A 14,359-nucleotide genomic window follows, 5' to 3' on the forward strand; every position below is an offset into this window, starting at 1 on the left:
ATCCCACACTTAGTTGTGTGCTTTCTCCTGCCACTGGCAGGGTCCTGTCCCAGCTGCAGAACAGAGTGGTGGGACAGGGTTTCCCTGTCTTCAGTCCTTCACCTGTGGAATTTACCTTTGGGCCCTGTTCCCTGTGAGTGTTGAGACCCTAGAAAGGACCTGGCTTCAGGAGTGACCCTGAGGGCCCGCTGTGCCGGCCGCTGCCTCTGACCGTGCCTATCGCGCCTGTGCTCTCGGCAGACAAAGAAGGGGGTTAAGAGGAAAGCGGACACCACCACCCCCACCACCATCGACCCCATTCACGAGCCACCCTCACTGCCCCCGGAGCCCAAGACCACCAAGCTGGTGGGCCCCCGGCGGGAGAGCAGCCGGCCTGTTAAGCCTCCGAAGAAGGACGTTCCCGACTCGCAGCAGCACCCAGCGCCAGATAAAAGCAGCAAGGTCTCAGAGCAGCTCAAGTGCTGTAGTGGCATTCTCAAGGAGATGTTTGCCAAGAAGCACGCAGCTTACGCCTGGCCTTTCTACAAGCCCGTGGACGTGGAGGCGCTGGGCCTGCATGACTACTGTGACATCATCAAGCACCCCATGGACATGAGTACGATCAAGGTTAGTGGGTGTGCCCCTGGAGCTGGGGAACGGGCTCCCCGGGACAAGGAAGGCCAGCACCTCTGAGGCCTGTCCAAGAGGAGGGCCCAGTCTTACTAGCTGTCTAGGCTCTTCTCACCAGCCCAGGGAAGCCCAGTGCCCCCTGCTGGAGATTATGGGGACATCATCTGAGATCATGTGGTCATTTTGGTCACAGACAGCAATGCTGCCCTTTCCCTCATCTGAAGATGAGCCCTTTTGTGGCCTTGAGGCCCAGTGCCCATAGATACGTTCACTCGGTAGATGCTCCTGGAGAGTTTGGGGAGTGGTGACTTTGCCAGGCTCTATGTCATGAAGAAGGCCTTGGTGTCTCTTAGTAAAGGGCACACAAGTGCTGGCATTTTCACTGTAGTATTCTGAGGCCTTTTTGGTTTTGTTTATTTTAAGCCTTTTGGCACTTTTTTCCTTCTGAGAGTGGAGTAAGCCTGCCCAAACGTGGGATGGGCAGAGCAGGGGACATTGCTGTGTTCCTTTTGACCAGCCCTGTCCGATGTCACCAGGACAAGTACAGGCCAAGTCAGAACTGGGCCCAGCCCTCCCTTTGCAGTTCTGGCTTAAGCAGTACCTCTGTGGCTTCTCTGTCCACTTGCCTTTTAGCCAGGCACAGTGGGTGGGTTTGGATGCTAGCAGGGCAGTTCCTCGCCCTGAGACTTGGTGTTGGAGTATCTCCTTGTCCACCTGGTGCTGAGAACTGGGGTGATAACCTCTCCCCACTATGGTCTGGGTTAAACCCAGAGCCATTGAGAAGTTGACTTGCTCCTTCCTACAGGCAGCCCTCCTTGCTGCCACCTCCCCATTGGAGTAGGGGCAGCCATGGCTAACCAGGACCCATCCTGTCTTTCTAGTCTAAACTGGAGGCCCGTGAGTACCGTGATGCTCAGGAATTTGGTGCCGATGTCCGATTGATGTTCTCCAACTGCTACAAATACAACCCTCCTGACCATGAGGTGGTGGCCATGGCCCGCAAGCTCCAGGTGAGGCTCTGGGGGAGCTCCGGGTGTGGGATCCTGCAGAGGAGCAGGCTGGCTGGGGTCCTGGGTGGGCCAGGCCACTATGGGCCTTGGCAGATTTTGTCACTTGCTTTGGTATAATGCCATGTTGCTTTGGAAGAGTGGACTAAAGTCAGGATAACACATAAATTTTACATTAGGATTATTTCCTTATAATTAAAGCAGGGTGGTTGGTTATGGTCTTGGGCATTTTGGATTTTGGGGTGTTCCACTGAAAGCCCCCCACTCCCCTGCATTCGGTTGCCCTTGGCTGGAAGAGTGCGTGTCCTGTGCATGGCCCAACCTCTTCTCCAAAACAGACCTGTCTCAAGTCGGCGAGGGACACTCTTGCCAGGTAGACAGTTTGTCACAGTTCTGAGCTGAAGTAACTGCCCAACTGTGGGCATTTCTTCACCAGAGCCTTCAAAGCCTTTGTTTGCCTTCCCGCTCCAGGGCGGCTGCTTCTAGATGTTCTGTGTGGCCATGATGCACTAATGGGTGGGATTCGTAACCCCTTCAAGTTGATTCTGGGTGATGTACGCTGTGGAGTGCACACATGGGTGGAAGGGAGGGGCAGATTACAGCATAAATATGTGAACTAACTCCACTTTTTTCTATTTAAAAAAAAAAAAGGAAAAGCATATACCCAAATTTAAACAGAGACATATATTTGGGTAGAACAATGAGGAGTTAAAAATTATGGAGAAAAAAGTCGATATTTAGTACTGTTATGATCTGTTTTATTATTATTTGAAATTACACATAATAAAAATTCCCAGCCTCTTCTCCCCAAGGTCCCACTTTGCACTTCTGCTTTCAGGGTCAAAGCAGACTGTGGGCTGAGCCACCTGCTGTCACAAGGTACAGGTCCAGTCTGCACATCCTGCATCAGGTCCTCTCCTGGCACCTGGGTGGGCCTTTCTCAAACCAGGCTTTCTCAGCCAACTGTGAAATGCTTCCAGAAGCAAGGCTTGCAAAAGGCCTTTAGTGACCTGTGGGTTGGTGTCTATCAGGGGTCACCTGAGCCCTGCTTGCCCACCTGCCTTCCAGCTCTGTTAACTCCACACGTTGTCATGCATTCACCAGCATAGTGTCTCCTATGTCATCATGTTGGAGCCAAAGCATGGTCCTCTTTGTTCTTTCACTGCAGCCTGTCTGGGTTAGCCTTTAGTGCTCTGAAACTCTAGGTGTTTAAAAAAAAAAAAAACAACTTACTAGCATGGATCTGGCTATCGTTAAACACACACTCAGACTTGATGGTTTGTATTTCTACTGGCTGTTTATTAGTTTTATTTTATCTGAGGTTTTTTGTTTAGTTCTGTTTTATGTTTTTGGAAGGGGGACTCTCTTTAATTCAGTGCTATGTTGTCTGCTTTCTTCACAAAGCTTCCTTTTTCAGTATTTACTTTTGCATTTCCCATCCTTGAAGCAGATCAGGGTTTATAACTTTTCTGCAATTCTCATATGTAGCCACTAGGTGGCAGTGGTGCCCAGAGAGAGAGGGGGAGGGAGGGGGAGAGGAGAGAGGAGAGAGGGAGGGAGGCACACCCACCCCCTTTCCCCATTCTCTCTCTCCTTCTCCTCCCTGAGGACTTGGATAGCATTTGCCCAGATTAATACCCGTGCCCTTTATTTGCCCTCATGCAAACAGCTAAACCAAAACAAGTTCTCTGTCAGCACCAAAGATCACTATTTTGAGCGACTTTATTTAAAAAGAAGAAAGAAGATATTCTCTGATATATTTTAGCTCTTCGTCTTCCTAATTTTTGTGCCTGTTTTAAGGCTTTTTTTTGTTTCTTTTGCTTTTTTTTCCTTCTGGGAGTGGCATGAGCATGCCCAGACACGGGATTTGCTCATAGCAAGGGCACTGAGATATTTGCCACAAAGCAGCCTCTTTTCTAAACATTGACTCCAGACACCAGGCTGGATGGGACAAGGTCCTTGCTCTCGAGGAGGGTCCACTTCAGGTGGGGGGAGGGGGCAGTGCGCAGTGGGCCACTCAGCACGAGGCTGCCTCTGCCCCCAGCTTGCTTTGTCCCTTGCAGGTTGGGTCTCCACGCTGTTGAAAGTAACATGCCAGGAGGCAGGTGGGGGTGCCTGATTCAGCCCAGTTGACGTGGCAGGCCCCCTGTGTGGACTTTTCCTCTAGAAGGCAGTTCCTGTATTTTGTAGCATCTTGAGCTGTGTTTTCTTCTTTCTTTCGAAGCTTTCTAGGATCAGCATGGTTTAGGTGGCAAGATTACCCACTGGGGAGGAGGAGTAACAAAATCCCAGCCCTTGTTTGCCTCAGTAAGAGGTGTTCGGATCTACTGTCTCTTAATTAGGCTGTGCCCAAAGACTGGGATTTACCCAGAAAGTTTTACGGGAAATGATCCACTTTATATTCCTCCTTCAGCCTGTAAATTCTGGGCCTTTAGAAAACCCACATCCCGCCACCTGGCAGCTGTGGTCACAAAGGTAGTCAAGAGCCCCTGGGCTCAGGGTTTCCTTGGGAGCCTGAGTGTGGCTTGAGCTGAGGGCTGCTAGCCTAGCTGCTGGGCCCAGAGCTGCTGGTGGTACTGTCCTCTACCCTCTGTTCTATTGTGAAGTGAGGAGTAATTTAGGAAGTTTTGCACCTATGTGGATTACCAGAGTTTTATTTTGAGAGAAAGTGCAAATTCATGGTGGTACGCAATTGTTTTTACGGCAAGGAAAAAAATTAAACTGAGAAAAGTGTGTTGGGGTCCTGCATTAGATCCCAGAGGTAGGAAGCTTGTGAAGCGTGTGTGAGAGTGTGTTTGTGTATCTGAGTGTTCACTCACGGCCGCATCCCCACCACCTGGCACCTCGTGTGCCTCCACGGCCTACATTGTACTCCCCACCTCTGTGCCCTGGTTTTGCCCAGGTATGGCTAAGCCTCACAGCAGTATCCAGGCATGGCCAAAGAGGGGCCGACTGGGCAACACCTTCTCCTTGGGTCTCCACCTGTGCTCAGCTGCAGGCTGATTTGCCTGGGAGTCTTCGGACACTGCAACCTCCCAGCACCTGAGCATCTCTGTTTCACTAAAGGGGAAGGGGGGAGCTCCCTCCATGAACCTGATGTAGCCCAGAGTAGATGGCCCTGGTCAACATTCCAGCGAGAGGAGATACTTACTCTCTGAAACCAGTGTTCTTTCTGATATTGAGAATTGCGACATGGCTCAGATTCTTGGAGTGGGGTGGAGGTAATGTCACACCAGGCGGAGTAGATGGGTTCATCTGAATACACTGCCAGCTCTGGTGCAGGAGCCCTGAGCCCCTGCTCCCCTGGTGGGTGCTGGTTGTTGGTGTTCACTGCTCCTTTCTGTCACTGTCCTCCCTCATGACATACTTGCCCTGGGTGCATCTCATCGGGTTTTACCATCCTCTTATCTGCCCCCACGCCCCTTTGATCTTTCTTTTGTACCATCCTCCTGGGTGTCTACAGCTATTGTCCTCCTCTCATTCTTAGGTCTCAAGTTCCCCAAAGGCTCTTTGCCACCCCTTGCTGTTTCTACCTTAGCACTTACGGCACTGTACAACTGTTTGTGTTCACCCCTTCAGGACAGGGAGTACATCATTCTTGTTTGCCACAGAGCAGGTGCAAGTCTCAGCCACTTGGGAAGGTTTTCTGCAGCAGCCCTTAGCTCATTGGCACACAGGCCCGAGTGTGTTTCCCAGTATGTCCCCCACTTGGGCTGATGCAGGTGGGAGGATGATGGGTCATTCAGCTGGGCACAGCCAGGAGGCAGGCAACCCACCTGGCTTTTGTCTCATGCTCCTTGCTGTTTGGTCTTGGGGCTTTGGGAGGGCAGGGACCAGAAGCAGCTGGGGAGGGGAAGGAGGGCTTAGGGCAGGTGCCACCCCCATTTCTACAACAGTCACAGCCTGTGGGTCAGGAACAGGGATGTCCTTGTGGTAAGGGTAGAGCTGTCTGGCAGCTGGTGTTGGGGGCTAGGTTCACAGACCAGTGGCACGAGATAGCTTCCACTTGCTAAAGTGTCACCTCCCAGCAGCGCCAAGTGCTTGGCCCTGCTTGCCACCCTTCTCCCTTCTTGGGGTCCTGATGCCCTACCACCTTCTTAGACACATTTCTCTAAGAGCAGGCCTGGCTCTTTCAGATGCTCATGTGGGTCAGTCATGGACCTGAGCCTGCCCACATCCAGGGCACTGTGAGCAGAGAGGGTCTTGCTCACCTGGTCTGAAGGCCCCCTCTCCCTGGCAGCTTGAGTGATAATGGTATCTGGTCATCCCTCCTGTTTGTCTTCTCTGTTGCTCTCAGATCTGCTCCATGATTTATTTCTGATTAAATTAGAAAGTTTTTGCCTTTCTAGTACTTAAACTGAAAACCACTCAGATAGCAGAGTTCAGGCAGCACCTTGCTGAGAGGAGAACCTGCCTTGGAGGAGGCCGAACCTGAGTAGTCTGGAGGGGAGGGGACAGTACCACAGTTGTGTGGAATGCCTGCCATGCTGCCCAGGTCACTCATTTCCAGTTTCCTGGGGGCGGGGAAACCTGAAGCTGCATTCCAGAGACATCAGGAGAGTCTTGTAGGGTGGGCTCTGTCAGATACACTCAAGTTTGAAATACCAGCCTTGGAGCTCTACCCCACAGCCCTTCTGGGCCATGCTGCTCTCTCCAACATGGATTCACACTTGAGGAAGGCCCCCCTTCTGTTATGTGAGTTGCTGTGTTAACTGACTTATTCCAGGCTTAAAGCAGGTCTCAAAATCCTACTGGAAAACCAGGTCTCAGGAGCTCCTGGGGTGGGATCCTATGCTCAGTAAGCCCAGGGTCTCTGCTCACGTTGCTTGCACCTCACAAGGCTGGCTGTCTCCCATAGCCTATTCTCAGCATCCCATATCTCGTCTATAACTTTCTCACATTTCTGGTGTACCCTGGAGATGCCTTAGGCAGTGGCATGGCCCTGCTCAGTGTTGTGCCCACTACAGCGAGGACTTGATCTCCTCACTGGCTGTGGGCTCTGTGCTGGGCACACTCCCACCTTGGGACCTTTGTTCCCTCTGGAACTCTAAAACTGCAGACCCCACCCGCTCCCTATGGGAATGTGAACCGTAAGACCCCTGTTCTGTTCACTGTTGTGTCCTGGTGCCCGGCCCACCGTCCGGAAGGCTCCCTTGAGATGTGCTGACTGAATGAGCATCAACCTGATGGGAGCCTCAGAGCACTCTTTCTGTGGGTCCTGTCCGGGCCTGCCATCTGTCAAGGATCCCCAGACTGATGTCCTCATTGGGCTGGCTATCTCCTGTGATGTGAGTCACCTGTCCTTACCTCAGCTGTGTCTCCCAGGGAGTCGGTGCCAGGCCATGTCGGGAGCACCTTTCTCCCCAAAGTGAGATTTGAAAGAGGAGTGTTGAAAGGGTTATCAGGGGGCCCTTGCCAGCCCCTCGCCTTAGTGATAAGGAAGGGGGTCACCATTGACTCAGCCCTCTTTGCTTCCTGTTGAGTCACCCCCAGCAGCCAGGGATAGTGTGACGCTGGGCCACAGTCCAGGCACCCCCAGGGCACCCAGCAGCCCTCATGGGCACAGCTTCCCCCTACCCCTCACCTCCAGGATGTGTTCGAGATGCGCTTTGCCAAGATGCCAGATGAGCCCGAGGAGCCTGTGGTGGCTGTGTCCTCCCCAGCGGTGCCACCGCCCACCAAGGTTGTGGCCCCGCCCTCATCCAGTGACAGCAGCAGCGATAGCTCCTCAGACAGTGACAGCTCCACTGATGACTCCGAGGAGGAGCGAGCCCAACGACTGGCTGAGCTCCAGGAGCAGGTGAGGACACAGGCAGCCCCATTTTCAAACCACAACCCCTCGCCCCCCCCCCACCTCCCCCCGCCCCAGCATGAGTTCCAGCATGAGCAGAATTCCCACTGGTCCCCTTGTGCCAGGTCAGGTGCATATTGTTCATACTTAAATGTACACTGTGGGTATGGAGATGGGGTGACGTGGCTGTTCCCTGGGCAGAGGTGAGGCTTTTGTATCCTTCTGGTATCTGGAAGAAGGAGGCCGAGCCAGCATATGGTGCGTCTCTTCTGGGGCTTCCAGGATGCTCCTCTCTCTACAAGCTGACCATTAGGCCTTTAGTGCCCACATGTGTCTATGCGCTCTTTTTTTTTTTTTTTTTTAATATTTATTTATTTGGCTACGCTGGGTCTAGTTGCTGAGTGCGGGTTCTTTGTTGCGGCATGTGGGTTCTTTCAGTTGCCACGTGCAGGCTCTAGTTCCCTGACCTGGGAATGAACCTGTGCCCCCTGCATTGGGAGCGCAGAGTCTTAACCACTGGACCACCAGGGAAGTCCCTGTCTATGCACTCTTGCCCAGCCTCTTTAGGGATCCTCTTCTTGGAACCAGCATGGTCATGGGGATTGAGTGGCTCCTCTGACAAGGAGGACACTGGGCCACCCTGGGAGTTCAGGGTCTGGGTGGGCATGGGCACTTTGGATATCTAGTGAGACGGCAGGTCGTGGAGCTGAGGGCCAGAGACCAGGGTGACGGGATTGTGTGTCTTGCTTGTCTGCTCCACAGCTCAAAGCCGTGCACGAGCAGCTTGCAGCCCTTTCACAGCCCCAGCAGAACAAACCAAAGAAAAAGGAGAAAGACAAAAAGGAGAAGAAAAAAGAAAAGCACAAAAAGAAAGAGGAAGTGGAGGAGAATAAGAAAAGCAAAGCCAAGGAACTTCCTCCCAAAAAGACAAAGAAAAATAATACCAGTAACAACAACTCAAGGTCTGTGGGTCACCCCTACCCCCACCAGTGCCCCTAGTCCAGATGGGGACAGTGGGGAGGGAGGCTGCCTCTCTGCTCTTTTTTCTGGGATGGGCCTTTGAGGGAGAGAGGATAGCAGGTAGCATGGTGCAGGCGGCCAGACAAACCAGAGCAGCCCCCCAGTTCACCATTTGTGGTCTCAACTGCAGCCATGTGCTCCCAGGAAGGTGCTGCCAGTGCCCCCTGTTTCCTGTGAAGACCACTGGGTGGGGGTGTGGAAGCCTCCCCAAGCCCTAAATGGAGAGATATGTGCCCACCTTCCCCCAGGGACCCATTCTTAATGGTGTCTGCATCACCCCATCGTAGCAAGAAGGAGCCAGCACCCATGAAGAGCAAGCCCCCTCCCACATATGAGTCGGAGGAAGAAGACAAGTGCAAGCCCATGTCGTATGAAGAGAAGCGGCAGCTTAGCCTGGACATCAACAAGCTTCCTGGTGAGAAGCTGGGCCGCGTGGTGCACATCATTCAGTCGCGGGAGCCCTCACTCAAGAACTCCAACCCCGACGAGATCGAGATTGACTTCGAGACCCTGAAGCCATCCACCCTGCGTGAACTGGAGCGCTATGTCACCTCCTGTTTGCGGAAGAAAAGGAAACCTCAAGGTGCCCTTGGGCACCCTGGGGCGGTGGCGGGGGGGTGGTGTTCCCAGTCCTGGGTGAGGGAGAGGGCTGGGCAGATGGGCCAGGCTGCTACCCTTGCACCTCTAGTAGTGAGGCCCCTGTTGGCACCTTCAGGTAACTTTGCCTTCCAGTCTCGGCCCTCATTCTCTGCAGGCTTGCTTTCCTTCCGATTATAAAATCTGCATTCTTGACATAGAAACCTCTGAAGGTTTGTGACATCAGACTCAGCCCTAGGGTTATTGGTGCCTTTGTTGATCTCTCTGGCTGCTGGCCATCTGCGGTCCACCTGCACCTAGGTGTCCTAAGCCTTGGTCTGAGCAGCAGCAGCTTTTGTCCTTAGCTTCCTGCCTCTGAGTCTTCCCCAGAAGCCACCCCCCTACATCTTTGGGGTCTCTGGGCATGGGGGGTGTGGCTAGGAGGAAAGGCATTAAGTTGGCACTGTGCCTGCCTGCTGTCTTCTCTAGCTTGGTGTGACACCCCCCCTCCCCCACCCCCAGGTCTTCCAAGCAGCTCTTTTGTGTTATCAGTGCCTTGTCTTGGCTCACAGCTTTTGCGTTAGAACCAGTAGGACTTAGGATCCACATCAGGGCTTTGCACACAGCCTTCATTCCAGCCCGGACTGACTCCTGGGGTCCTTGGCACACACACACACCCCATCCTCCACCCAGGGTGCCACACAGTGACACTTGCCTCAGTCTGCACACTGAGGTGCTGGGAGATCCCTTGGGGCTCTTTCCTTGTCTTGTTTTGTCTTTGACTGTCATGTCCCCTTTAGGTCCTCTTTACCCACTGTCAGAAAAGTAGCTGAGGGAGCATAATCACAGCAGTCCCTTGTGTTAGAGAATTCCCTCCTGCCCTGGTCTCTTAATCCTTGATGAACCCTGTAAAAGGTTGAGAGATTGGAGGGACCTTGAAAGTCCAGTGTAAGCCAAGTGTTTGGCTGGCATGCATGGTAGGCTAGCTGCTTGCCATTGGGAAATGTGGGTCTGGCCGGGGTTCGGAAGGATTGCAGCCGGCCGTTAGGAGCAGCCTTCGGGCTCGTGGGACTCAGGGCCCTGCCTGACTCTGTCCCTGTTGCTTTATTGCAGCTGAGAAAGTTGATGTGATTGCTGGCTCCTCCAAGATGAAGGGCTTCTCATCCTCAGAGTCGGAGAGCACCAGCGAGTCCAGCTCCTCTGACAGCGAAGACTCTGAAACAGGTTAGGTGTCTAACTTAGAGTCTTGTCGGAATCCTGCCTGTGCTCCATCCTGTGTCCAGGCTACCAGAAACCAGAGATGGCAGTCATAAGAACTTGCTGGGCCCTCCCATCTGTCCATCTACTTGGTCACCATGTTAATCTCTAACTGGGGGTGGGGGTAACCCTGCACCTGCCCCCACACTACCCTCGACCTGGGCTGGGGCAGGGAAGACAGGTAGCCAGGGGTATTGACACTGCAGAGACCTGGGAAAGAAGGGGTGGGAGCAGATGATGGAATTGATCTTAGCGTGAGCCTGCCCAGCCTCACAGTCTTCCGTGTGTCACAGTTGCATGCAACACAGCCCTTTCAGGTGATGTGATTTGGCAGGTGTGGAGCAGCCTGCTTTTGGCCCTGCTGTTCCTGGGGCTTAGGGCACTGCCATCCCCCCCATAGTGTGCTCACTGCTGCATTGGCTACTCCTAACTGCACGCACTTGGACATGCGTGTCCTGTACCTCTAACAGTTCCTTCTCTCCATGCTCCATGGGCGTGCATTTGTATCCACTGGTGCTCCTGAGCAGCAGCTTTGACACGGGAGGTGGGGGCAGGTGGAGATGCTGAGAGCTGTGCCAGTGGTGGGGAAGGGGACCTTTTCTCCAGATATAAGCCCTCCTGGTTATTCTCAGGGGAGCAGATGCTCAGACTGGCCCAGAGGAGAGGCTAGGGAAGAAGCCTGGTGACTAGCCTATTCTGTGAGGTGGAGCTGGCCTTCTCTGGGTGAGCAGAGTTGTCCCTGGGCAGGTCTAACTCTATCAGCTGAGCAGACAGTCTGTGGACCACCCGCGAGCCTGCCCTGGGACCCTGGGTGTGCCCCTCCAGGCAGGCTGCAATGTGCACATCCACAGTGGGAAACGTGTGTTTGGGCAACGAAGACTCCTGGCATATTCTTTCATGTACCTATTTTATCCCTGATGTTTTATTTTAACTGGAAATAAACGATAAGCTCCACTTTGTTCACATAAATAATGTGACCTGGTGGTGCCAAGGAAGTTTTAGGATCATTTGCGGCAGTTGGAAAGAGTGAAGCTTCCCTGAGGTGTGTGGGTCCACAGGTCCTCCTGTGGGCTCAGCCTGCCTCTGTCCAGGGAAGCTGGGGACAAGGGGGCCTCTGGGTCTTGTCACTGCTCCTCTTCCCTTTTATAGTAAGGACACCAGGTTTCCCAAGTGTTGGGGGAGGGCTCAGGACTACCTCATTTTCAGTGGGCCAAAGTGACATGAAAGTCATTAAGTATATTCTGTATTTATTGAGCTCCTATTGTATGCAAAGATTGCTGTGAGTAGTTTGCTGGCTGCCTCTTTCTCCATCCTTAACCATTTTTTCTTTCTTCCTAACCAGCTCCCCCTTCCATTGCTTTTTTAAACCTGTCTACCAGCAGGGGGCGCCGCATCTGGTGCTTGCTCAGGCAGAGCTGGCCCTAGGCCAGGGCCCAGTGCCCTTAACAGGGTGAATGGCCATATTCTTGGGCTCAATTAGCATTCCTGGTGGCTGCTGACTTCTCACTTTCAGTGCCAGCCAAGCCTCAGGTTTGTCTTTCCCTCTGGGGTTTTGTACCTCCTGCATTTTCTAGCAGGCTGTTTCTACTAGGGGTTTCATAGCCTTTTCTCCTAAGGATCTGAACAACCAAAGAATACCCCAGAGGTTGAAATTGGCAGCGGACCTGATAGCTAAAACAGCATGGTTTGGCCCCACCCACTGTGGCACCTTAGGGGGCCATGACCATCACACCTGATGTCCCCGTTGCGAATCTGTGACTGTGGCCTTTGTCCCTGATTCCTGAGCTTCTGAGCGTCCTACAGCCCGCCTGCTGCCGCCTGCTGTGGAGTGACCATGACGGTATTTCTAGCAGCTCCCTGCTGCTGCCGAGATTTTTTTTTTTTTTTTCCTCCACATTTTTCCCCCTTTTAAAGAAGCTGGAAGGATTGTGCAACAAGTAATCTGAGAGTCCTGGGAACAGCTGTCCTGGCAGGAAGGAGGGCGAGATTTACAGTCTCAGAGCCGCCAGCCTGCAGGCTCCCAGGCTCCGGCAGTCCAGCCCTGGCGGCTCCCTCGGCTGCCTCCAGCTCCTTCCTCTTCCCAGGCACCCTCCCCACCTTGGGTTTTACGAGCCTCTCTTTTGTCTTTGTGGTCCTGACTTTTCCTTTGCCTTCTGTGTGCGCTGGAGAGCTCTGTCGGAGGCCAGCTGAGAGCTTTTACTCTTGGGAAGGACCCACCCTATAGGTTTGTGCCCTGCAGCTCAGATGCTACAGGTTCCAAAGTGGGAGCCTGTGCCCTGGCACCACTGAATGTGGCCATCTGCCACCCCCATCCTGCACAGGAACCTGCACTTGCTCTCTGGGCAGCTCCTCCAGCAGCTGCTCGTGCTGGGTCCATGGAGCTGGGTAGATTTCTCTGACCAGTTACAGGTGGTTCTGCCTTGTGGGGGATGGGGCCTGGTGGGGGGCATTGAAGGTATTTCTCTTGGTGTTTGGGGGCTTAATTGTTTTGCCCTTCTTGTTCTTGTGTTTCCATTTGGATTAGTGCTGAAATTCCTAAGGGCCTATATTTGTCAGTTCTGCCGACACAGCCCCGAGACATGAATCACCAAAAGAAATTGAACCAGAGGCACTAAGTTGGGGCTAGGGCAGTGGTACGTGGACTCCTCTCTGGCCACTGTCCATAGACAAGGATACTGCTAGCTGCTCAGGACATGGGGGCTGGTCCTTGGGGCAAGGCCGCTTTAGGGAGGCAGTGCGTCCACAGACTGGGGCGGAGGGGGTGTTTCTTTTCCAGCTCTGTCCCAGGCCACTGTGTGTTCCTCCTCCTGTTCAGGAGCATGCAGCACTGCTGGCCAGTCCCACGACATCTTTTGAACCCAGCTGTTACTTGAGTCGTGGTCTTCCACTGAGCTTTGATTCTGGTTAAACTCTGAATCAGCTTGAGGGACAGAAGGTGGTGGTACAAGTGCCACCCTCCCACTGCCCCTGAGCCATCTTAAGCTTTCACCCCATCACATTGCTGATGTCTGGCTCTTCCCAAATGCCACCCACAGATCTTTATGGGCAGGGGTGGCCACACAGTTCCTGTCACTCTCAAGAGCACCCCTGGCCTGGGCTGGGACAGGAGTTCAGGGAATTCTCTTGGACTTGATTTTGGTCTTTTAGTTGCAGAGGGAGCACACTCCAGCTATTTTAGTCTCCTGGTTTCCTTTTCCCAGGATCGGAGCATGTGGGTGTTTCTTAATAGCTCCAAGGGGAAAAGGAATGCTTGATGTTTTGGAAAGATTTGAGCTGGAAAGTGCAGGCAGAGGCCATGGGGCATTCTTCCCAGACAGCCAGCCTCAGCTTCCGACCCCCTGGGGTCCTGGAAGGACTCGGTTCCAGTCCCATCTTGGGGCCTGCTGCTGCCCACTCCAAGGGTGTGACGCACGCTCTTGGGGAGGGGGTAAGTCCCCTGGTGGGGGTGGGGGTAGGAAGAGATCTGGAGGACGGGGCTATAGCCAGTCTGCCTGCACTGCCAGGTGACCCTCACACTCCCACACACACGCAGGGACGGATTTTAGGGCTTCATGGGCGAAGGTGAGCCTTGTGGAATGTGCCTTGAATGAGAGACCGGCCGGTGGGCGGGTTTTTCCCACATGCGCACTTGGGGACCATGGGAGTGCAGTGTTGGTTGCATCTGTGACTCTAACAGAAGCATCTGCTCTGCTATATGGGTGGGAAGAACGAGCCCCACACCCCCTCCCCCATCAGGGGGAGCTGCATTCGATGCCTGGGACAAAGAAGGGACAACTTTCTTTCTCAACCTGTTTTTATTTTTTGTTTTTTTCTTCCTTAACAGTGTATGTAACTGGCTCCTCTTTTTATAATTTTTTTTGGTTTGTTTCTTGCGGTTTATAGGAATGCAGAGGTGAGGCTGTTAGCTAGAGGTCCTGCACTCCATATCTTTCTTAGGGTCTTTTCCTACCTCCACCCAAGCCCTGAGGAAGGGTCAGCATCACCTCCTTGAAATAGACAGGTGCAGAAAAGCAGACCCTGGGGGATAAGATCAGAATCAGTGGGCGCCTAATGCGCATGGCATACCAGGCTGGTCTTCAGAAGTGATGGCAAGGAGGAC

At 53.3% G+C, this 14,359-nt stretch overlaps 1 protein-coding gene across 2 annotated transcripts in view; it reads left to right on the forward strand.

Annotated features, from left to right (window-relative positions):
- BRD4 (bromodomain containing 4) overlaps positions 1–14,359 on the forward strand; it is a 43,173-nt gene that overhangs the window by 16,603 nt on the left and 12,211 nt on the right. For both annotated transcript variants that reach the window (XM_082836723.1, XM_082836724.1), the window contains exons 6-11: positions 241–606; positions 1,491–1,619; positions 7,207–7,416; positions 8,170–8,369; positions 8,715–9,010; positions 10,117–10,227. In XM_082836723.1, coding sequence (XP_082692849.1) covers positions 241–606; positions 1,491–1,619; positions 7,207–7,416; positions 8,170–8,369; positions 8,715–9,010; positions 10,117–10,227 — 1,312 coding nt within the window. The remainder of the gene's footprint in view (positions 1–240; positions 607–1,490; positions 1,620–7,206; positions 7,417–8,169; positions 8,370–8,714; positions 9,011–10,116; positions 10,228–14,359) is intronic.

Source organism: Leucopleurus acutus (assembly GCF_964270905.1).
Source record: "Leucopleurus acutus genome assembly, chromosome: 3".
Classification (NCBI taxonomy): Eukaryota; Metazoa; Chordata; class Mammalia; order Artiodactyla; family Delphinidae; genus Leucopleurus; species Leucopleurus acutus.